This window comes from Berghia stephanieae, chromosome 7, assembly GCF_034508935.2.
Source record: "Berghia stephanieae isolate SIO BIC M18660-M18661 chromosome 7, UCSD_Bste_1.3, whole genome shotgun sequence".
Lineage (NCBI taxonomy): Eukaryota > Metazoa > Mollusca > Gastropoda > Nudibranchia > Aeolidiidae > Berghia > Berghia stephanieae.
The window spans coordinates 3,585,156-3,609,336 of NC_088366.1; the positions used below are offsets into that span (position 1 = coordinate 3,585,156).

Genomic DNA, 24,181 nt, shown 5'->3' on the forward strand with positions numbered 1-24,181 from the left:
AATGCCTTTCCTTATTCTGCCTTATATTGTGGATGCCTTGTCCTTATTCTGCCTTATATTGTGGAATGCCTTATCCTTATTCTGGCCTTATATTGTGGATGCCTTTCCTTATTCTGGCCTTATATTGTGGAATGCCTGTCCTTATTCTGGCCTTATTGGATGCCTTTCCTATTCTGGCCTATATTGTGAATGCCTTGTCCTTATTCTGGCCTTATATGTGGGATGCCTTATCCTTATTCTGGCCTTATATTGTGGAATGCCTTATCCTTATTCTGGCCTTATATTGTGGATGCCTTGATCCTTATTCTGGCCTTATATTGTGAATGCCTTGTCCTTATTCTGGCCTTATATTGTGGGATGCCTTTCCTTATTCTGGCCTTATATTTGGATGCCTTTCTTATTCTGGCCTTATTTGATCCTTCCTTATTCTGGCCTTATATTGTGGGATGCCTTCTATCTGCCTATATTGCTTTCTTATTGGCCTTATATTGTGGGATGCTTCTTATCTCTTATTTGGCCTTATTATTGGCTTTGTGGATGTTCCTTTTTCCCTTATATTTATGGGCCTTATATTGGGGATGCCTTTCCTTATTCTGGCCTTATATTGTCGGAATTGCCTTATCCTTATTCTGGCCTTATATTGTGGATGCCTTGTCCTTATTCTGGCCTTATATTGTGGGATGCCTTATCCTTATTCTGGTCTTATATTGTGGATGCCTTATCCTTATTCTGGCCTTATATTGTCGAATGCCTTATCCTTATTCTGGCCTTATATTTGGGGAGCCTTATCCTTATTCTGACCTTATATTGTGGGATGCCTTATCCTTATTCTGGCCTTATATTGTGGGATGCCTTATCCTTATTCTGGCCTTATATTGTCGAATGCCTTATCCTTATTCTGGCCTTATATTGCTGGATGCCTTGTCCATATTCTGGCCTTATATTGTCGAATGCCTTATCCTTATTCTGGCCTTATATTGTGGGATGCCTTGTCCTTATTCTGGCCTTATATTGTGGGATGCCTTATCCTTATTCTGGCCTTATATTGTGGGATGCCTTATCCTTATTCTGGCCTTATATTGTGGGATGCCTTATCCTTATTCTGGCCTTATATTGTGGGATGCCTTATCCTTATTCTGGCCTTATATTGTCGAATGCCTTATCCTTATTCTGGCCCTATATTGCGGGATGCCTTGTCCATATTCTGGCCTATTATATGTCGAATGCCTTATCCTTATTCTGGCCTTATATTGTGGGATTGCCTTGTCCTTATTCTGGCCTTATATTGTGGGATGCCTTATCCTTATTCTGGCCTTATATTGTGGGATGCCTTATCCTTATTCTGGCCTTATATTGTGGGATGCCTTGTCCTTATTCTGGCCTTATATTGTGGGATGCCTTATCCTTATTCTGGCCTTATATTGTGGGATGCCTTGTCCTTATTCTGGCCTTATATTGTGGGATGCCTTATCCTTATTCTGGCGTGTGATCGTTGATTTGCCCTCCATTCTTTCCAAGGTGGTTCCATCAACCCATGGACCGTGCCAGTGCAGAGGAAATGTTGAAGAGGACACCGGTCAATGGAGTGTTCTTGGTCAGGGACAGTTCTATGGGAAACAGCTTTTCTTTGTCCTTCAGGTAAATATAGATTTGTGCCATTGTTGTTGTTTTCATTGATATCAACGTCATCATCATTATCAATCCCATCATAATTGTCGTTATCATTTTCATCATAGTCTTTTGAATTTTGTCATTGTTCTTATTATCATCATCATCATCATCATCACCATGAATGGCTTCAACAGCCGATGCCTATCCATCATTATGCGAGAGGACTACAGAGAAACAGCAAAACGTCCCGAATTTGACCTGATTACTACAGTGACAAGACGCAGGCTCCGATTTGCGGGGCATATCTTACGCATGGACGCAGACCGCCTCCTGCGTCGACCTTTTATTGCCTACTTGAAGAGCTCGACGACTAGACCAGCAGGCACTCTACTGCATGGGCTGGAGTCTATGTCCATTCACGAAATTGTGACTCTCGCCAGGAACAGACGTGCTTGGTCCCAATATGTGAATTCCCTGTGTCCGTGACACTTTTATGCTGATGTAGCATAGCACCTTATAGGTGCCTTACTAATGTACAATGCAACATGTATGTACATAGCGGCGCTAGAAAGTGCAAAAAATCTGTAAAATGCACAAATGGATACCATGCAACTCATACATATCATCACCATCTTTTTCTGTTCCCTATTTTGAACCCTCATCATTTTATATGGATAGAATTAGTTAACATCTGTTTAATGGAATTTCAGATTGGATTTTGTTACTTAACCCATTTCTTCCCCCCACTACCTACATATTTTACCTATTTGTTTTCTGGCTCCCTTCCTTTCTTCCTCCAGACACAATCAAACCATTTCTCATTTCCAAATCGAGTATGTCAACAAGAAATTTGTCCTGAGCAACTACAGGTTCTCTACCATGGAGTCTCTGATCAGCCACTTCCAAAGACATCCCCTGTATCGAACCGTCAAACTGTCGGTACCCGCCACAGACGAGATGGTGGAAGGTGAAATGTACGAGGACATGGTGAGAATGACTTTTCTTAAACAATAAGATTTTAAAAATATATATATATATATAAAAACCAATGTTGATCTTTTGATAGAAATCTGGAAAATTGTGTATGACCTATTGCCTGCCCTAATGTTGCCTGCATGATTATATTGCCTGCCCTATTGTTGCCAGCATGGTTGTATTGCCTGCCCTAATGTTGCCAGCATGGTTGTATTGCCTGCATGGTTGTATTGCCTGCCCTATTATTGCCAGCATGGTTGTATTGCCTGCCCTATTGTTGCCAGCATGGTTGTATTGCCTGCCCTATTGTTGCCAGCATGGTTGTATTGCCTGCCCTATTGATGCCAGCATGGTTGTATTGCCTGCCCTATTGTTGCCAGCTTGGTTGTATTGCCTGCCCTATTGTTGCCAGCATGGTTGTATTGCCTGCCCTATTGTTGCCAGCATGGTTGTATTGCCAGCATGGTTGTATTGCCTGCCCTATTGTTGCCAGCTTGGTTGTATTGCCTGCCCTATTGTTGCCAGCATGGTTGTATTGCCAGCATGGTTGTATTGCCTGCCCTATTGTTGCCAGCATGGTTGTATTGCCTGCCCTATTGTTGCCAGCATGGTTGTATTGCCTGCCCTATTGTTGCCAGCATGGTTGTACTGCCTGCCCTATTGTTGCCAGCTTGGTTGTATTGCCTGCCCTATTGTTGCCAGCATGGTTGTACTGCCTGCCCTATTGTTGCCAGCATGGTTGTATTGCCAGCATGGTTGTATTGCCAGCATGGTTGTATTGCCAGCATGGTTGTACTGCCTGCCCTATTGTTGCCAGCATGGTTGTATTGCCAGCATGGTTGTATTGCCTGCCCTATTGTTGCCAGCATGGTTGTATTGCCTGCCCTATTGTTGCCAGCATGGTTGTATTGCCTGCCCTATTGTTGCCAGCATGGTTGTACTGCTTGCCCTATTGTTGCCAGCTTGGTTGTATTGCCTGCCCTATTGTTGCCAGCATGGTTGTACTGCCTGCCCTATTGTTGCCAGCATGGTTGTATTGCCAGCATGGTTGTATTGCCAGCATGGTTGTACTGCCTGCCCTATTGTTGCCAGCATGGTTGTATTGCCAGCATGGTTGTATTGCCTGCCCTATTGTTGCCAGCATGGTTGTATTGCCTGGCCTATTGTTGCCAGCATGGTTGTATTGCCTGCCCTATTGTTGCCAGCATGGTTGTACTGCCTGCCCTATTGTTGCCAGCATGGTTGTATTGCCTGCCCTAACGACAAAGAAGAAGAAGGGGAAAAAGAAGAAGACATTTTGAGGAGTTTGGGGTCATTTTGATTCACCAATACTCGAAGTAAAATACCAAAATAAAATAATGTGCTTTGTCCTATTCTGCCATTATTGTCATTTGCTTTCCTGAAGTAATAAATTTAAATTGAGCTTTTATGCAGCGCAATATCCACTAAACATGCTCAAAGTGCTTGACAAGGGGTCCCTGACCAACAGCAACATGTAACATATAGAAAGAGACATGATGCCAGTTAGGCGATATTACACTTTTTTTTCGGACAGAGACATTGCTGTTAACGACCAGGCACTCATTTTACACCTGAGTACGGTGCGAGAATGTGAATAAAGAGCCTTTTCCGAGGACCTTCCGACCCGAAAGCGAGTGCCATACCACGAGACAACATAGCCGCACAAAGCTTACACGTACGAATGAGTCCCGGCTGAAGGTGTAGTTGTATTTCCTTCAATGTGAAATCAATTTTTGATAAATTACCCAATCAAGAATAATGTTCTTCTCTATCTATTATTGATGCAATGCGTTTAAGTAAAATATAACATCTGCCCGCCATATGACAAGTAAATAAAAGTAGTCCTTCAGAGTCCCTGTAGCAATTGCTGCTGTCTTTGGACAGGAGGCTAGTCTATTCAAAGTTCTTTCCACCATATCTAATAGACCCAGCTACCAAATTACTGTTGGATGGACAGGGGGAGGGGGGGGGGTCAGAAAAAAATCTCAACTTTACCTGGTATTGATCTCAGTCCCTCAAGCGAGTGCTCTACCAACTGATGAAACCTACCAACACACAAAAATATGTGTAAAATTAGGCTTTTATAGTCTTGTTTAATATATTTTGGTGATAACTAATCACCCAAACATTAACGAAGATCTGAGTGACGTCCTTTTATGGTGTTTATCCAGTTTTCCTTGTTTTATTGTTCAATTTCAGAATGTCTACGAAGATGACCTGTACACTTGTCCCCAAGGAACCAAAATGGTAAGGTAGAAAATACCAGAAATGAGCTATTCCTTTTTATCTCTGATTACTTTCAAATCTCGCTTAAAGTTTTATCTTTTTACGTCATAAGTTGCAATACTATTATCATGTTTTGTTGTTGCTAAATTGAATTTGTACCACTTTTCCATCAACACTTGTTTTGCCGTGATATGTTTTGTTTTATATCATTTTTGAACAACGCCACGGCCACATTATGTCATTCGTCTGTAGTGTTTCATTCATTCTGTTATGTTGATAAAGAGGAAACCCGAAACGTCCATTTTAACTTCTCTTTTTAATATCAACTTGAAACTTACATTCAATTTCACATTGTTATTTATTCCTTTTGAATGCATGTAAGAGGGTGACCATTATTTCAATTTTTTAAAAAGCAATCCATTGCATAGTCCCAAGCTTTATGCCGCATACTGCAATAATCTTAAGAAGAAATTCATATTTTTTAATTGCACATACACAAAGTTGTTTTTATGACCATACGATTCAATATGATTCAATAAAATAATTTATTTAGGGCCTGAATCCATTATGTGCTAAAACGTGTTTAACTTAAAATAAGAGCCTACGATAAGCATTGTATGGATTAGATATCTATAGTTTAAATTTTGAAAATAAATATTTGCACGTCTGAACACTGTTTGTGAATATTATACATTCTTGTTGACCGTCATAAAGCCAAATGTTGTAATCAAGACATCTCTGAATATAAATCTGTGACAATCCTCCATTTTTCACATCCTGTGCTTTGGTCAGGTGACAGTTCGAGCCTTGTACGACTTCCATGCTGCAACGGAGGACGAGTTGTCATTCAAGAGAGGTTCTTACATCACAAATGTTATTGTTGTGGACCAACCATGGTAAGATGGCAAATGATCATTGATATATATATATATATATATATATATATATATATATATATATATATATATATATATATATATATATATATATATATATATCTGTATATATACATTGTTCTTTACAGATATTTATAATCTTGAAATTAAGATTATTATTTTTCTATTTTCCAAATATTCATAAACTACCCAGAATGCATTGTTTTACTTCAATTTTTCTGAAGTGTCTGGAAGAGAATGTCTCAGAAAAAAATTGTAATATCGCCTATCAGGCGTCATGTCTCATTCTACACGTGTTGCTGTTGGTCAGAGACCCCTTGTAAAGCGCTTTGAGCACATTTAGTGGATATTGCGCTATATAAAATCTTAAGTTTTTTTTTGGATTTTTTCAAGAATCCTTTCCTTGTCCATTTGAACTGTGCCCCCCAACCTTTTTTATTTTTAAAATATTTAATTTTGTTTCTTTTAAATTCCGTTAATCTGGTTTAGATAGTACCACCATCCAGTATCACGTGCTACATAAACATTCCTTTCATTCTAACTGTGTACTCATCTCTCACATACACCATTTTATATTAACTTACAAGGCATCAAATTATAGATCTTTTTTTTTATCTTTAATTTGATATGCGGTTTGTCCTGTGTAATGTACACAGTTACAACAGATAAGATCACAGCATTATGAAACCAGGGACTTGAAGTCTCTGTCCCAGTCAGTCGATCTGCTTAAAAGTATCTGTAGATAAAGTATCTATTAAAAGTATCCTGCAGAATTTGTAAATAAACATTTTAAAATAACAAACATGTGACTATTATGGTTTTATAAAAATTTTACTACAACAGTATTAACATGATTGAGCAGCTAAGGCCTCTCAAGGCCGATAAAAATTGATAAAAGCTAGAAACGTGGCTTAAATTACCTACATAGCGTTGAAAGCGCCGTTAAACACCTAAAAACAAACAAAGAAACATGTCCTGTGTATTATGATAAATTAGTGTGTAGTTTAACATTTTTTCAAGCCACCTATCAAGAGGCTCAGAAATTAATAACCAAAAACACAGCAAAATCATTACCACATGTAAGAGTTAAATGTTTGTAATATTCAATGGCAGGTGGCGAGGAGACCATGGCAGAGAACATCACAAATTGTTTCCATCCAATTACGTCCAAATCATCGATGAGACGGGTGAAGAAGGGAGGGAAGAGCAACCAAATGAAGCAGCCTTACATATGGCCAATTGCCACATTGGTAAGAAGGAGACCAACATTTTTTTATATTTCTCCATCTTATTTTGACAGACATCTTTGATACATTCATTAGAAGGATATCAAGCTTTGAATATTGCTCCCATTTTATTTTGAAAACCATCTTTACTCGTTTCAAACTTTAGAAAGTAAGGTCGTCAAGGATACTTTTGATCACAATAATAAAAGGGAATAGAAGCTTTAATTTAATCAACCAGTAGATTTTTGACCAATCAAAATATGGAATTTGTGACACACCTTCACACATGCTCAGACAAACATAGTTGGTTATTTATAAACGTTAACGTGAATGAAATCAACATCTCTTTGATCATTGTTATTGTTTTTATACCACCAAATGGGTGACAAGTTATCACATGATTTTCTCGATCAAACTATAAACGTTTAAAAGACATAGTTTTCTGGATTGGTTCTATTGATCAAGTGGTAAAACAGTGGGTATTTTACTTAGACACATACCATCGATAGTAAAAACCTGTGTTGTATCTTATGTTAACCAATCACTACCATTGTTTACATTATGACGACTGTCCGAGAGGCGTGGTTATCTATGGGTCTATTAACGGAGACAGATAATATGGACGTTTTGGGTTCGCCCTTTCTCAACAAAGCGCAATGAATGTGGCACAAAAGACAAATGAGAGATGAGAGGATGGCATTATTGGCAACGGCATTACTAATCTAGTAATCTAAAATATTGAAATCGCTTTGTTCTTGCTTCACAAATGTCACCAGTCTGCACTTACTCATCAATGGCTGGGTGGGGTTCCTGACCTCCCTTAGTGGGCAGGGAGGTAAATACTGTGTTTTCTATTCCCCTAAATTGTTTTCCAATTGCTTTCTGTCTTTGACTTGGAATGAGATTACTTGCTTTTGTCCTGGCGATGGTCAGATACCCTAGCTGGGAGGGAAACAGTCAAATGGATAGTTATTGTTTTGGGAGATAATTTTTTTTTCGTGTAAATGAGAAGTTTAGTGATCTCAAACCAAGTACTTTGATAGTGCTGTCTTTCTTGGAATCTACATCTGTTTCCTGTTTGAACAAATTCCCCGTTGTCTTACCTTTTCTTGGGTGGTTTAATTGTAATTCTAGAACTTTCTACTATCCCATTTTCTTCCTTTTTACTGGAGCTGATATGACCTAAATTAGTTGCAACACCGTTACACCCTTAAAAACAAAACAAAAACAAACTCAGCAATGAACCTTGTAATTCGAAATATTGCGTCGATTGTGTAAAATATGAACATATATTTGATATTCTTTGTACATGGAGAATTGTATAAAATATGAACATATATTTGATATTCTATGTACACAGAGAATTGTATAAAATATGAACATATATTTGATATTCTATGTATACATAGAATTGTATAAAATATGAACATATATTTGATATTCTATGTACACAGAGAATTGTATAAAATATGAACATATATTTGATATTCTATGTACACAGAGAATTGTATAAAATATGAACATATATTTGATATTCTATGTACACAGAGAATTGTATAAAATATGAACATATATTTGATATTCTATGTATACAGAGAATTGTATAAAATATGAACATATATTTGATATTCTATGTATACAGAGAATTGTATAAAATATGAACATATATTTGATATTCTATGTTTACAGAGAATTGTATAAAATATGAACATATATTTGATATTCTTTGTACACAGAGAGCAACATTCAATTCAGCAACGGTATGCACTACTTCCTGTTGACACACTCGTGTCAACCCAGCACTCTGATGATTGGTTCTTTCAATGTCCTTGAGCTGAAGGACTGGTTGGCCGGCATCTTTGACGCCGCAGACAAAGTCAATAATGAGGTAATGAAATGTAAATTTTTAAAAAAAGAATTGAGCTTTTTTATTGCGCAATATCCACTAAATGTGCTCAAAGCGCTTTACAAGGGCTCTCTGTCAACAGCAACATTTAACATTCAGATGGGAGATGACCATGTTAGGCGATGTTACAATTTTTTCGGACAGGGACAACGCTGTTAACGGCCATTTACTCATTTTACACTTGAGTACGGTGAGAGGATGTGAGTAAAGAGCTTTCTCCAAGGACTCAACTATGCGCCGAGCGAGGCTCGAACCCAGGACCTTCTGATCCGAAAGTGAGTGTTGTACCACAAGACTACATAGCCACACAATGCTCCATTTGTCATATGTATGGTAGTCATCTAACAGTCTTGGATCTTCTGTGCGGTATAAAACAAGAAATGACTCCAGCCCTCTTGATCCTTTGTTTTGTTTCTTCGTTTTTCATAAATGATCACATTTTAAATTTTCCCTTTGTTCTTCAGACTCAGGAACTCCAAAAACAGGAGAGGTCTAAAAATATTGCTCAAGAGTTATCAGACTTGATAGTCTACTGTCAGGCCGTTCCTTACAACCCGTCCAGTGAGTTTTGTTGGTGTTTTTTCATGATGGATTTTGGTTTGTTTTTCTTTTTTTTTTTTCTTTTTTTTTTTGGGTCTATCAGTGTGAAAATTGAAAATAAAAAACATTAATGGACAAATTCTTTTACTCAATGCCCTTTGTGCAAATTGACATATTCTTTTTACTCAATGCCCTTTGTGCAAATTGACATATTCTTTTTACTCAATGCCCTTTGTGCAAATTGACATATTCTTTTTACTCAATGCCATTTGTGCAAATTGACATATTCTTCGCTCAATGCCCTTTGTTTAGTTGTTAAGATGAATATACAATTTGTATACATAAACATGAATGTTTTTGTTTATTCATCTTAACAACGCCACTACCACATTATCTTATTCGTCTGTAGTGTTTCAATCCTCTCATTTTGTTGATAAAGGGGAAACCCGAAACGTCCACTTTATCTGTTTTCGTATATTAAATTGAAGCTTACATTCAATTTCACATTGTTATTTATTTCTTCGAACTTCGAGCAGCAACATTTACATGACTCTATCTATTGTGCTTTTCTGCTTTTGCTCAGACCCTTTTTCATGATTAAACTTGCTAGCTACCCTTTGTATATTATTATTTTAAAATTTTAGATATGATTTTACCTTTTATTGAAATATAAGTTATATCATGAATTTGTTTCTTTCATTCTTAGGAAAAGGTAAATTTTGTGAGATATCTTCCTTCAGCGAGGAGAGAATCAGCAAAGATGATCAAGCAATGATTTTGTAAGATACATTTTGAAAGTCGCCATTTTCTTTTCTCACTCCTGATAATGTGCTTGCTTACGAGCATCAATGTCATCAAATTGCATGAAATTATTGAGAGGCCCAGTTTTTTTAAGTTTTAGGTATAAATATGTATTGGAGAGATGGGAAGAAAACAGATGAATGGTATGGGACATCACAACAATACAGATTGAGAAAGAGGATTGAGCTGTTCTCCTAGAAAATTCAAGAGACAACATTCTACCAAGAGATCAACTTACAAAGAGAACAAAATGGAGACCTTCAGTCCTCTAATGGCAATTCTGATCTGATTTCCTTTCAAAACATACTTTCCCTTATTTTATTTCTGGTTATCGGTGCAGAATTAACCGTTTTCATCATGAAAGTATTGTGACAGTGATGTGACTTGGGTACGTTGAAGTTTGTCGCATTGCTGTTACTGTTTTGATGAAAGAAAAGATTGTGTACAGTGATTCTCGGTTTAGAATTAAGTCAGTCTGTTTAACCCACTCCTTACCACTCATAGAAAAATCATCACATTTGTTACGATGCAGCCAACATTTTTCTCATTCTTCTTTCTTTTGTACATCATAATATTTGAACAAAAATGTTTGATATAGTCAAAGTATATTAACAATGTGTTAAAGAGCTCGTTTAGCAGAAAACAATTTGTATAGCAAGAACGAAAAGCTTTTGTGTTGGAGTGAAAAAATCTATTTTTGTATAGGTTGGGTGTGAAGTTTTGGGGAAAATCCGGAAAATGGTAGGTAAGGAGAGAGTTAAAGGAAGAAAAATAAGTTTGCTCATGCAGAAATGATAAACTCTCTATGATTTATTTTTGTTTTGTAACATATAATGAAGCCTAGATGCACCAAAGGTCATCCAGACCTGTAGATTTAATTGTATCCAAGCTTTCATTGAAAACTTATGCTTATGAATAAATACTTGAAATGGGACCTTTTCATGTTGGATCCAAATTTGTGCGGCTATGTGGCCTTGTGATATGACACTCGCTTTCGGATCAGAAGGTCCTGGGTTCGAGCCTTGCACAGCGCATAGTTGAGTTCTTGGAAACACATTCTCTCACCGTACTCATGTGTAAAATGAGTATCTGGCCATTAACAGCATTGTCTATGTCCAAAAAATTGTAATTTCACCTAACAGGCGTCATGTCTTGTCCTACATGTTAAGTGTTGCTGTTGGCTAGGGACCCCTTGTAAAGCCCTTTGAGCACGTTTTGTGGATATTGCACTATATAAAAGCTCAATTTATAGATTTATTACATCCATGTTTCCGTCATGGAAACAATTACAAGATATCTGTAATATCAGATTCATGACATTATGAATATGAAGTGTTTTTATTTCATTTTCGACGAATGTATTTTTGTTCATCGTCTCCAGATACAATTTGATGCAATTGAGTCGCGTCTACCCCAAGTTCCTGCGCGTGTCTTCAACCAATTACGACCCAATCCCCAAATTCAATATGGGTTGTCACATGCTGGCCTTGAATTACCAGACGCCAGATAGACCTATGCAGATCAACCAGGCACGCTTCCTGCAAAACGGAGGGTTAGTTTAATGATTTATCTGGTTTTTTTTTTTTTTTGCCTGAATGAGTTCTTGTGGGAAAATTAAATTATGTCCCCTGGACTGGTTTTCTTTTCTTTTCTTTTTTTAGCCCAATCATCCTGTATTATTTGACCTATGCTGTTTCGTATCCTTGTTCTTTGGATAAGACTATAATTTGGTTTTATCTAGGCCCAATAATATGGGATTATTTTTTCCTGAAAGGGGACTAGGGGAGTGAATTTTTCACTGATTCATTATCTGTCAAATATGATGTGTAATTTCCCCTCATTGATATGTATTGTGTAAACATTTGGAAATATCTCTTTTATAGAGATCATGTGACTTTCTGACAGGACTACCCTTATATGGTCATAGATTAGACAAACTTATAGACTGCCACCAGAATAAACTTCTGTTTATTGTTTGAACTAGTTCCTTTTGTATACCTGGTCCTTAGCAAGTTCAAGAATGGTTGCTGTAAAGATAGAATGGCACCCAGATTTAACGCATCAACTTCGTTATCATCATCATCTTCATCAGCATCATCATCATCATCATCATCATCACATCTTCGTCATTTTTTACATGACTGCTTTCTCATCCTCCACTAATCTTTGTCTCATTGCTTGTTATTCTCACCCCCAGATGTGGCTTTGTGCTCAAACCAGAATTCATGCAATATCCGGCATACAACCCGTCCAACATCAGATCTCTGGAGGGGGTCGAATCGGTGGTCCTGACCGTCACGGTGCTGGGAGGTCGTAATCTGGGGGCAGGGGGGTCAGGGGTGGCCGTCAGTCGACCCTTTGTGGTGGTGGAGGTGTTTGGGCTGTCTCTGGATAACCAGATGGAGAGAACAAGAATGACAATAAGTAAGAGGGGAGGGGGTGTTGAGTTCATTTGTGTTACTGTTACTGATATTTATCACTCAGATGATGAACATATGCTCTCATTTAAGAAAGATAAACAAACACAAACTGAATTATTTACGTATAGCACTATATCCACTAAATGAGCTCGAACTGCTTCATATGAGGTCCCAAGCTAACAGCAATACTTAACATTTAGGACAAGCATAATGTCTATTAGGCGCTACTACAGTATTTTCAGACAGGGACAACGCTGTTAATGGCCAGGGTACTCATTTTTACACTGGAATACAGTGAGAAAATGTGAGTAAAGAGCCTTTTCTATGGACTCAACTAGGATTGCAGGAATTTAGATAGTATCTGTCAAGAGACATTCCCCGATCATGAAACATCTTGAAGTATCATTTTTAAATATGTGATTATCTGATAGCAACTTTACCCATCATGCATCTTGCAACTTTAATGTAACCATTTAAACTAGTAATCTGAATCTAGGCATTTTGCTCATCCTGCTCTTGCAAGTAACAATTTTAAATAGTAATTGACAGTTGCAAACTTTTATTCCTCCATCCACATGCATCTTCAAGTGTAACCATTTTAAATGTAATTGAGTCAGCAACTTTCCCATCCATCATCTTGCAAGGTCAACCATTTTAAAAAGAATCTTGATCAGGCAACTTTCCCATCCCATGATCTTGAGGTAACCATTTTAATAGTATCTGAGCGGTCAACTTTCCCATCCATGATCCTTGATGATGGTAACCTTGGAAATTTAGTAGATCTGATCAGACTTTCCACCACCCATGCATCTTGCAAGTAACATTTAAACTAGTAAATCTGAGTCATGCAATTTCCCCTCCTGCATCTTGCAACCGGTAACCAATTTTAAATTAGCTTAATCTGAGTCAGGCAACTTCCCATACCATGCATCTTGCAGGTAACCATCTTAAATATAATCTGAGTCAGGCAACTTTCCCCATCCCATGCATCTTGCAAGTAACCATTTTAAATAGTAATCTGAGTCTGGAACTTTCGGCCTCATCCATGCATCTTGCAAGGTACCATTTAAATAGTATCTGAGTCAGGCAATCTTTCCCATCACAGTGCATCTTGCAGGTAGACCATTTCAATAGTAATCTGAGTCAGGCAACTTTCTCCATCCCATGCTCTTGCAAGGTAACCATTTTAAATAGTAATCTGAGTCAGGCAACTTTCCCATCCATGCATCTTCAAGGTAACCATTTTAAATAGTAATCTGAGTCAGGCAACTATTCCCCATCCCTGCACTTGAAAGGTAACCATTTTAAATAGTATCTGAGTCAGGCAACTTTCCCCATCCATGCATCTTGCAGTACATTTTAAATATAATCTGATCAGCAACTTTGCCCATCCCATGCATTGCAGGTAACCATTTTAAATAGTAATCTTAGGCCTTTCCATCCATGATCTTGCAGGAACCATTTAATAGGTAATCGATAGGCAACTTTCCTCACCATGATCTTAAGGTAACCATTTTAATGTATTGATCAGGACTTTCATCCATGATCTTAGCAAGGTAACATTTTAAATAGTAATTGGCAGCAACTTTATCTGCTTGCAGGTAACCATTTAACATCATAATCTGAGTCAGGCAACTTTCCATCCATCATCTGCAAGTAACATTTAATAGTAATTTCATGACTTTCATCCATACTTGTCATTGAATCTACAGGCTTTCCACCAAATTTGAGGTAACTTAAATAGATCTGAGTCGAACTTTCCTCTCAGTCTGGGTACATTGATGTATTGAGTAGCTTCCCCATCATGAAGAAGAACCATAATAGAGAGTAGAACTTTTATTATTTCCAAGGTAACCATTTAAATAGTATTTAGGATTTCCACCATGATTAAGTACCATTTAATAATGGCAGCATTTCCCACCATGCATTCAAGGAACATTTTAAATAGTATCGACAGGCAACTTTCATCCATGATCTTGTCAAGGAACCATTTTAATAGAATCTGAGTCAGGAACTTTCCATCCCATGCTTCATGCAGGTAACTTTAAGTAATCTGACCTTCATCAGCTTCAATAACCAAGCAATTTCAATTAATACATTTTAAATATAATTACATTCTTCTTAATACATTAAGTAATATTTCAATAGATGAGGAACATTTTCAAATCCATCTCAAGAACTTCATCATTAAGTTATTAACTATTTAAATTATCTGATCTAGAAGTTCAACATTGAATACATTTGTAACTTGTCCAGGATTCCCATTTAGTATTTAGTAAATTTTATAGAATTCATCAGGCAACTTTCAACATCTAATGATCTGAGTAACTTTCAAATAGTAATCTTGTACATTATAATTGCATCAGCATTCCCATAACATTTCAGTACCATAAGAATTGTCCAACTCACTGCATTTGAGGTAACCATTTTAAATAGTAATCGCATGTCCAGGCAATTTCACACCATTACATGATTGATCAGGTACTTTCCATTATCTGATGGAACCTTTTACACATCCATCTGATGCAAGCTTTCCATCCATGCATCTTGCAAGGTAACTTTTAATGTAATCTGAGTCAGGCAACTTTCCCCATCCCATGCATCTTGCAAGGTAACATTTTAAATAGTAATCTGAGTCAGGCAACTTTCCCCATCCCATGCATCTTGCAAGGTAACCATTTTAAATAGTAATCTGAGTCAGGCAACTTTCCCCATCCCATGCATCTTGCAAGGTAACCATTTTAAATAGTAATCTGAGTCAGGCAACTTTCCCCATCCCATGCATCTTGCAAGGTAACCATTTTAAATAGTAATCTGAGTCAGGCAACTTTCCCCATCCCATGCATCTTGCAAGGTAACCATTTTAAATAGTAATCTGAGTCAGGCAACTTTCCCATCCATGCATCTTGCAAGGTAACCATTTAAATAGTAATCTGAGTCAGGCAACTTTCCCCATCCCATGCATCTTGCAAGGTAACCATTTTAAATAGTAATTGTAGAACTTCCCATCCCATCATCTTGCAAGGTAACCATTTTAAATAGTAATTGAGTAGAACCCATCCCATCACTGCAAGGTCATTTAAATTAATTAGTAGGCATCCTCCCATGCATGCAAGGTAAATTTTAATAACTGGTCAGGCACTTTCTCCCATGCACTTGCAAGGTAACCATTAAATAGTAACTGAGTCAGGCACTTTCCCCATCCCATGCATCTTGCAAGGTAACCATTTTAATAGTAATCTGAGTCAGGCAACTTTCCCATCCATGCATCTTGCAAGTACATTTAATGTAATCTGAGCAGCAACTTTCCCCATCCCATGCATCTTGCAAGGTAACCATTTAAATAGTAATCTGAGTCAGGCAACTTTCCCATCCACATTTGCAGTAACCATTTTAATAGTAACTATCAGGAACTTTCCCCATCCCATGCATCTTGCAAGGTAACCATTTTAAATATAATCTGAGTCAGGCAACTTTCCCCATCCCATGCATCTTGCAAGGTAACCATTTTAAATAGTAATCTGAGTCAGGCAACTTTCCCATCCCATGCATTTGCAAGGTAACCTTTTAAATAGTAATCTGAGTCAGGCAACTTTCCCCATCCCATGCATCTTGCAAGGTAACCATTTTAAATGTAATCTGAGTCAGTCACTTTCCCCATCACACATTTGAAGTAACATTAAATTTCATCTAGCCGCAAGTACCTTTCCAATCCATGCATCTTCAAGACCATTTTAAGTAACTAGTCAGGCAACTTTCCCCATCCCATGCATCTTGCAAGGTAACCATTTAAATAGTAATCTGAGTCAGGCAACTTCTCCCATCCCATCATTTGCAAGGTCCATTTTAAATAGAATCTGAAGGCAACTTTCCCATCCATGCATCTTGCAAGGTAACCATTTTAAATAGTAATCTGAGTCAGGCAATTTCCCATCCATGCATCTTGCAAGGTAACCATTTTAAATAGTAATCTGAGTCAGGCAACTTTCCCCATCCCATGCATCTTGCAAGGTAACCAATTTAAATGTAATCTGAGTCAGGCACTTTCCCATCCCTGCATCTTGCAAGTAACCATTTTAAATAGTAATCTGAGTCAGGCAACTTCCCACCCATGCATCTTGCAAGTAACCATTTTAAATAGTAATCTGAGTCAGGCAACTTTCCCCATCCATGCATCTTGCAAGGTAACCATTAAATGTATCTGAGTCAGGCAACTTTCCCCATCCATGCATCTTGCAAGTAACCATTTTAAATAGTATCTAGTCAGGCAACTTCCCCCATCCATGCATCTTGCAAGGAACCATTTTAAATGTAATCTGAGTCATGCAACTTCCCCCATCCCATGCATCTTGCAAGGTAACCATTTTAAATAGTAATCTGAGTCAGGCAACTTTCCCCATCCCATGCATCTTGCAAGGTAACCATTTTAAATAGTAATCTCAGTCAGGCAACTTTCTCCATCCCCATGCATCTTGCAAGGTAACCATTTTAAATAGTAATCTGAGTCAGGCAACTTTCCCCATCCCATGCATCTTGCAAGGTAACCATTTTAAATAGTAATCTATCAGCAACTTCTCCCCATCCCATGCATCTTGCAAGGTAACCATTTTAAATAGTAATCTGAGTCAGGCAACTTCCCCATCCCATGCATCTTGCAAGTAACCATTTTAAATAGTAATCTGAGTCAGCAACTTTCCCATCCCATGCATCTTGCAAGTAACCATTTTAAATAGTAATCTGAGTCAGGCAACTTTCCCCATCCATGCACTTGCAAGGTAACCATTTTAAATAGTAATCTGAGTCAGGCAACTTTCCCCATCCCATGCATCTTGCAAGGTAACCATTTTAAATAGTAATCTGAGTCAGGCAACTTTCCCCATCCCATGCATCTTGCAAGGTAACCATTTTAAATAGTAATCTGAGTCAGGCAACTTTCCCCATCCCATGCATCTTGCAAGGTAACCATTTTAAATAGTAATCTGAGTCAGGCAACTTTCCCCATCCCATGCATCTTGCAAGGTAACCATTTTAAATAGTAATCTGAGTCAGGCAACTTTCCCCATCCCATGCATCTTGCAAGGTAACCATTTTAAATAGTAATCTGAGTCAGGCAACTTTCCCCATCCCATGCATCTTGCAAGGTAACCATTTTAAATAGTAATCTGAGTCAGGCAACTTTCCCCATCCCATGCATCTTGCAAGGTAACCATTTTAAATAGTAATCTGAGTCAGGCAACTTTCCCCATCCCATGCATCTTGCAAGGTAACCATTTTAAATAGTAAATCCTACAGAGCTATAAGGCCCAGAGAGATTGATTTTATCCTAGTTTTTGTATTACTAAACAGACTTCTTACTTAACCCTTTCCTTACCAGCCATTTTCAGAAAATTTCACAGCCATCCAACACAAAAATATTTTTTTCTTACTCAAACAGAAAAGCAACAAATACATGATATGCATAATACTGGCCCCACGGTTTTTTTCACAGCTTTGCATACGCAATGCCAGAAAATACCTCAATTTAACCCAGACTGAATTTTGTAATAAAAATTACTCTGTTAATGATAATCATAAGATTAAAAATGATAAATAATAATAATAATAATTAGTATATGAATAATAAATAATAATAATAATTTAATAATAATTATAATAATAATAATAAATAAATAATAATAATAATAATAATAATAATAATAATAATAATAATAATAATAATAATAATAATAATAATAATAAATAATAATAATAATAAATAATATAATAATAATAATAATATAATAATAATAATATAATAATAATAATAATAATAATAATAAATAATAAATAATAATAATAATATAATAATAATAATAATAATAATAATAAATAATAATATAATATAATAATAATATTAATAATAATAATAATAATAATAATAATAATAATAAATAATAATAATAATAATAATAATAATATAATAATAATAATAATAATAATAATAATAATAATAATAATAATAATAATTAATAATAATAATAATAATAATAATAATAATAATAATAATAATAATAATAATATTTAATAATAATAATAATATTTAATAATAAATAATAATAATAATAATAATAATAATAATAATAATAATAATAAATAATAATAATAATAATAATAATAATAATAATAATAATTAATAATAATAATATAATAATAATAATAATAATATTAACAAGAAGAAGAAAAAGAAGAAGAATGATGAGGATGATAATGATGACGATGATGATTATAGGTAATAATAATGATGATAATATTAATAATAATGATTATACAACAGTAACAATAAGTGATTTGGAATATCATTGCTACTATTATCATGTAAAGCTAGTGAAATTTATTCCTAGATATTTTATATTTCCCACCATTCCAGGATATCGTAGTGTACAACTGAAGAACAGTTACAGTGAGAATCTCCCCATGTCTGCACTTTTAGTCCACATCGGTGTGAAAAACCCGAAGGTAGGCCTGTCTGTCAACCATACATTTATATTGAAATGAGCATGGAATATTGTAAGCTGAACAAGTTTTGGGATATGTCACTTGGCTTTTGACCCGTAGTCCATAGTCTATGGACAAGATCTTAACTCACGTCTTCTCACTAGACTTAATTTTTAATGATAATAAAGTACTCTTTTATAGCACTAAATGCCAAAACCTCAAAGCGCTTTACAGTGTCACTGGGCTAACCTTAACTCACACCAAGTAAAGACTCATACTGCAACAGCAGTCAAAGTGATGCTAGCCTTCTAGAAGACGTGGACTGTAAAAAGTAGTAAAAAAATGAATAGAACAGCTTCAAAAAAGAACGAAATACCAAACATGGAATGTTTCGGGCTCAAACCCCTTCTTCAGCCAACAACAAAAAACAATAAAGACATAAATACATGACTAAATTCCAGAGAGACGACGTGTTTGGTATTTTGTTCTTTTTTGAATCTGTTATATTCATTTTTGTTAATTACTTTATACTGCAACAGCACACACTAAATAAACAGACCTCTGCAGACCTGGGTGTAAAATGAGTGCCTGGAAGGTCTGGCAGGTAATAATAATATATGTATTCTCTATTGAAGAAATTGTAGCAGTGTCTTACTTGTTCAGTATTGATGTTGAATTTGGATCCCAGAGCTTTTATCCTTTCTGGATATTGTACTATAATTTGAACAAAGCCAGATGCAACACATCACTCAGACAACATTTCTTTAGCCAGAGAGTAATTGATCGATGGGACAACCTTCCAAGCTCAGTTGTGGAAGCTCCAGACCTCAACTCCTTCAAGAGGCAATTTGACAGCCTCTGTCTAAACTACAGATTCAACTTAGTTGAGTCCCCCATCAAACTGAGATAACTGCAAAGAACTATCCACACCCTAGATCAGCAAAGGCACTGAAAGCCTAATTCGCTGGACACTCTATACTATACTAAGAGAGGAAGAGGAAGGGCCTGGGCAACTTGAAGGGGAACAGTGGGTGGAAGACAAGGAGCTCCCTGAAGATGATGGCCATAGACAGAGGAAGATTTAAAAATTGAGTTTTATATTGCGCAATATCCATTAAATGTGCTAAACCCCTATACAAGGGGTCCCTGGTTAACAGCACATTTAACATTTAGGACGGGACATGCCGCCTGTTAGACGATATTACCATTTTTCCATCAAAGACCCCACTGTTAATGGCCAGGTACTCATTTTACACCTGAGTACGGTGAGAGAATGTGAGTAAAGAGTCTTTTCCAACGACTCAACTATGCGCTGAGCGTGAGGATCGAACTCAGGACCTTCCGATCCGAAAGCGAGTGTCATACCACTAGACCACATAGCCGCACAAGACGGAGGTCCTTCGTTGCTGCCCCAGATGCCAACAGGCATAACAGGCAGTAAGTAAGTAAATATTGTTCTATATATAAAAGCTCATGTTTTTAGAGTTTTTACTTCAGCACGAGCAATCCACCTTGCACTTTCTAGTCTATACCTGTATATCTGTCATTTCTAGGAAGAAGAGGAGAGAAGCTTGTTCCGTATCATGGAGGAAACTCGACGACTGTACAATGAACTCAGCTCATCCACCAATGACCAGGATGAACGCAAACGAGAATTACTGCAGCAAGCTGCGAGAAAGCTTCTGGAAAATCTGGACCAGACCAAGAGTCACGGGTATAACTTAGCCCCTGTCTGTATTCGATGAGTTAAGATAGGAACAAAAAGAATAATTGTTGTCATTGTTGTGCTTTTAGGCAGCTGTAAAAGCCAAACGTGAGTTAAGATAGGAACAAAAAGAATAATTGTTGTCATTGTTGTGCTTTTATGGCAGCTGTAAAAGCCAAACGATGAGTTAAGATAGGAACAAAAAGAATAATTGTTGTCATTGTTGTGCTTTTATGGCAGCTGTAAAAGCCAAACTGTGTTTAGACATATTGTGTGTTTTCTATTCTCTGTCTTTGATTTATTTAAAAGTCTTAACCGTAGATGTTTGTGTTATAATAAGTAAATTGATTTTTATTAGTTTATTAGCCATTGTGATTGCAAGTCTTTGTTGTCCAATACCAGGTCAGTAAGCAAGCAATTATTCTGTTTATTTAATGCAACAGAAACTGGGATTATCTTGGTGTCCAGGGAACAAATGGCTCTGATGGCGCACTTTTTTCCTAAGCGTTCATAAAATGGATTTTTGAAAAACATTCCTGTGAAATAAGACATACTTGTATTTTAAATAAATCTTTGTAGTTTGGGATTCACTACTTATCGTTTTACACATTGTTTTGTTTTCTTTTGTTTTGGGTTCTTTTGTTTTGTCTATTTTTTGTTGTTTTTTTTTTTGTTTTGTTGTTGTTTTTTTTGTTTTGTTGTTGTTTTTTTTTGTTTTGTTGTTGTTGTTTTTTTGTCTTTGTGTTTTGTTTTATATTGTTTTGGGGTTTTTGTTTTGTTTTTGTTTTTTTCGTTTTTTTGTTTTTTGTCTTTGTTTTGGTTTTTTTTTTGGTTCTATTTATAGATATATAAAGAATTACAAGAACACTTGAACACTTTCCTCGTTATTTTTTTTGTTAAAACATGTTATATTCATTTTTATTCAGTACTGCTCGGTCTAGGTTGTAATTGTAGGTAATTGTTATGGCATCTCTTTGTTAATGCATGAATTTCCCTTAATCCTCACAGGACTCGCCGAACTTGGGTTTACTGATTGACTTATGGCATGTGACACCAGCTCTGCATGGACTGCTTGAAGGCTTCGAAGAAAAATAAACAAACAAATTAATTGCATGCTGTCTCTCAATGAGAAAATGCATGCTTACCTCAGCATCTGTGATACGACAGCAAGAATGAAATTTGAAGTTGTGCTTGTCTTTTCCTTACATTATTTTTTTTTTTTTTTAATTTTAATAGTTTTGTTTGTTTTGTTTTGTTTTTATTGGGTTTTTTTCTGTTATTCATATGTATATATATATATATATATATATATATATATATATATATATATATAGAGTAGATTCAGGTCAAACCGGACACGGGTCAAACCGGACGCTACCCGACTCGATGTCTAATTTCCTTTTGTTTTGTTTTTTCCCCGGTGCATATTTCTAGTAACTAAGCACACGTCTCTTGTGACGTTTTTCCTGCCGTTTCAATGAGTTTAATCAAGGAGAAGTCAGAGAATCGTGTTTTCATCGAGATATTTCTCACAAAACGTAAGTATCCCGTTCTTTGTTATGGGTTGCAAGGTGTGCAAGGAAGTTGCTATTTAAGCTATTTATACGTTTTTATTAACGAGTTTCGGCTCAACCACTGCACTACATGCTATTTTAGGATCGTTTGATTGTGGTTAGATCGTCTGACGATGTCCGGTTTTCATTTTAGCTCCAGTGGGGGGGTGTCCGGTTTGACCAAAGAAAATTTAAACGATTCAGGTGAAACCGGACGGGTTGATTAAGTTGTTTATTATTATTCTAGACGTCTATAATATTATTTGTTGCAATGCTTTCCTTGTATTTCTGTTGACCGGCCTATGTTTATCATGATTATTATTATTATTAGAAAATTAGGGAGGCCTTCCGAAAGCGTCTACACCTACATCCCCAGTATTATCATGTTTTGGGAGGGGGGAAACTTTTTTTATAATGTTCTGGTAGGGGGTTTGGGAGGGGGGAGACTTTAAAAATAAAACTTTTCCCCCTCCCAAACCCCCTACCAGAACATTATAAAAAAATACTGGGGATGTAGGAGCTTTCGGAAGGCCTCCCTAAAATTATATTATGTTCACCATTGTAAAGGAAAATTTACATTATTAAACTAGCCAGTCTATGAAAATGAAGTTCAAATATCTAAATAAAGATAATTTTTTCACATTGTTACAGGCACCAAGATGCCGCGATCAAAGTACACTGACAAGAGTGTGGATGCTGCACTTGATGCCATCCGCACAAAAAATCTTTCATTCCGCCAGGCCGCTGCGACCTACTCTGTCCCGAAATCAACCCTGATGGACAAGATGGCCGGAAAATACCCCGTCCATAGGGTATCTCATACAGTGTTGGCCACAGAGGAGGAGAAAAAAACTTGTCAAATGGATGGTGGCCTGTGCCAGGGCAGGTGAAGGGAAGGACAGGGAGCAGCTGTGCCTGGAGGTGCAAAGAATAATGAATGCTGAAGGCAGAGAGACCCCCTTCAAAAACAACAAGCCAGGATATTACTGGTACAAAGCATTCATGGAGAGACACAAGGGGAGGGTGCGGGAGAGAAAAGCGATGTCCCTTGGGGAACAACGCGCCCAGGTATCAGAAGGAAAGATACGTGGGTGGTTCCACACCATGCGGACATCGCTAATGTCAAATGGCATCGACATTACCAAGGTCCCCCCCCCCCCCCCCAGCAACGTCTTCAATTGCGACGAGACTGGCTTCCCTTTCTACCTGGGAGGTTCAGTCATCATTGCAGACATTTCTTCCAAGCACCCCTATCAAGTCGGCTCCGATAACAAAACCCAAGTGACGGTGCTCGGAAGGGGAAGGGCAAGAAGAGGAGAGTGGAAGAAAGAGTGGAGTCTAGTGCAGAGGATGATGATACGATGGTTGTGTATGATGACAGGTCGGACGTTGAGATGGATATGGATGAGTTATGTGGTGTGAATGACAAAGATGAACGTTTATGTGATTTTTGTGGAAGTGATAGGAACCTGGATGGATGGATTTGGTGCAAGTGTGGGAGGTGGTACCACAGAGGATGTACTGGCAGAGAGAGAGAGAGAGAGAGAGAGAGAGAGAGAGAGAGAGAGAGAGAGAGAGAGAGAAGATACTGGGATGAGTGAGGAGAAGATCAGTGTTTTCACGTTTGTTTGTACATTGTGCAAGTGACATGTTGCGTTATGATTATGTACCCTATAAATTGTTTTGAATAAATTATTTTTGTCTTTCTCTGGTGATAATGAACATAAAGGTGTTTATTTATCTATCTAGAAGTCTAGATCTAGTCTAGCTATTTATGAAAATATATGGCGGTCGTTTTGGGGGAAGGAAACATTCTGCCAATTTATG

General features: G+C 36.9%; 1 protein-coding gene across 1 annotated transcript in view; it reads left to right on the forward strand.

Moving 5' to 3' along the window:
• LOC144976195 (1-phosphatidylinositol 4,5-bisphosphate phosphodiesterase gamma-1-like) overlaps positions 1-21,965 on the forward strand; it is a 74,809-nt gene extending 52,844 nt beyond the window's left edge. The window contains exons 23-38 of the mRNA XM_078920377.1: positions 1,519-1,638; positions 2,412-2,598; positions 4,807-4,854; positions 5,626-5,729; positions 6,843-6,979; positions 8,692-8,843; positions 9,326-9,422; positions 10,108-10,180; positions 11,584-11,754; positions 12,400-12,626; positions 13,561-13,681; positions 14,335-14,353; positions 17,825-17,885; positions 19,029-19,117; positions 20,650-20,810; positions 21,810-21,965. Of these exons, the coding sequence (XP_078776503.1) occupies positions 1,519-1,638; positions 2,412-2,598; positions 4,807-4,854; positions 5,626-5,729; positions 6,843-6,979; positions 8,692-8,843; positions 9,326-9,422; positions 10,108-10,180; positions 11,584-11,754; positions 12,400-12,626; positions 13,561-13,681; positions 14,335-14,353; positions 17,825-17,885; positions 19,029-19,117; positions 20,650-20,810; positions 21,810-21,834 (1,792 nt within the window). The 3' untranslated portion in view covers positions 21,835-21,965. The remainder of the gene's footprint in view (positions 1-1,518; positions 1,639-2,411; positions 2,599-4,806; positions 4,855-5,625; positions 5,730-6,842; positions 6,980-8,691; positions 8,844-9,325; positions 9,423-10,107; positions 10,181-11,583; positions 11,755-12,399; positions 12,627-13,560; positions 13,682-14,334; positions 14,354-17,824; positions 17,886-19,028; positions 19,118-20,649; positions 20,811-21,809) is intronic.
• The last annotated feature ends 2,216 nt before the right edge of the window (positions 21,966-24,181 follow it).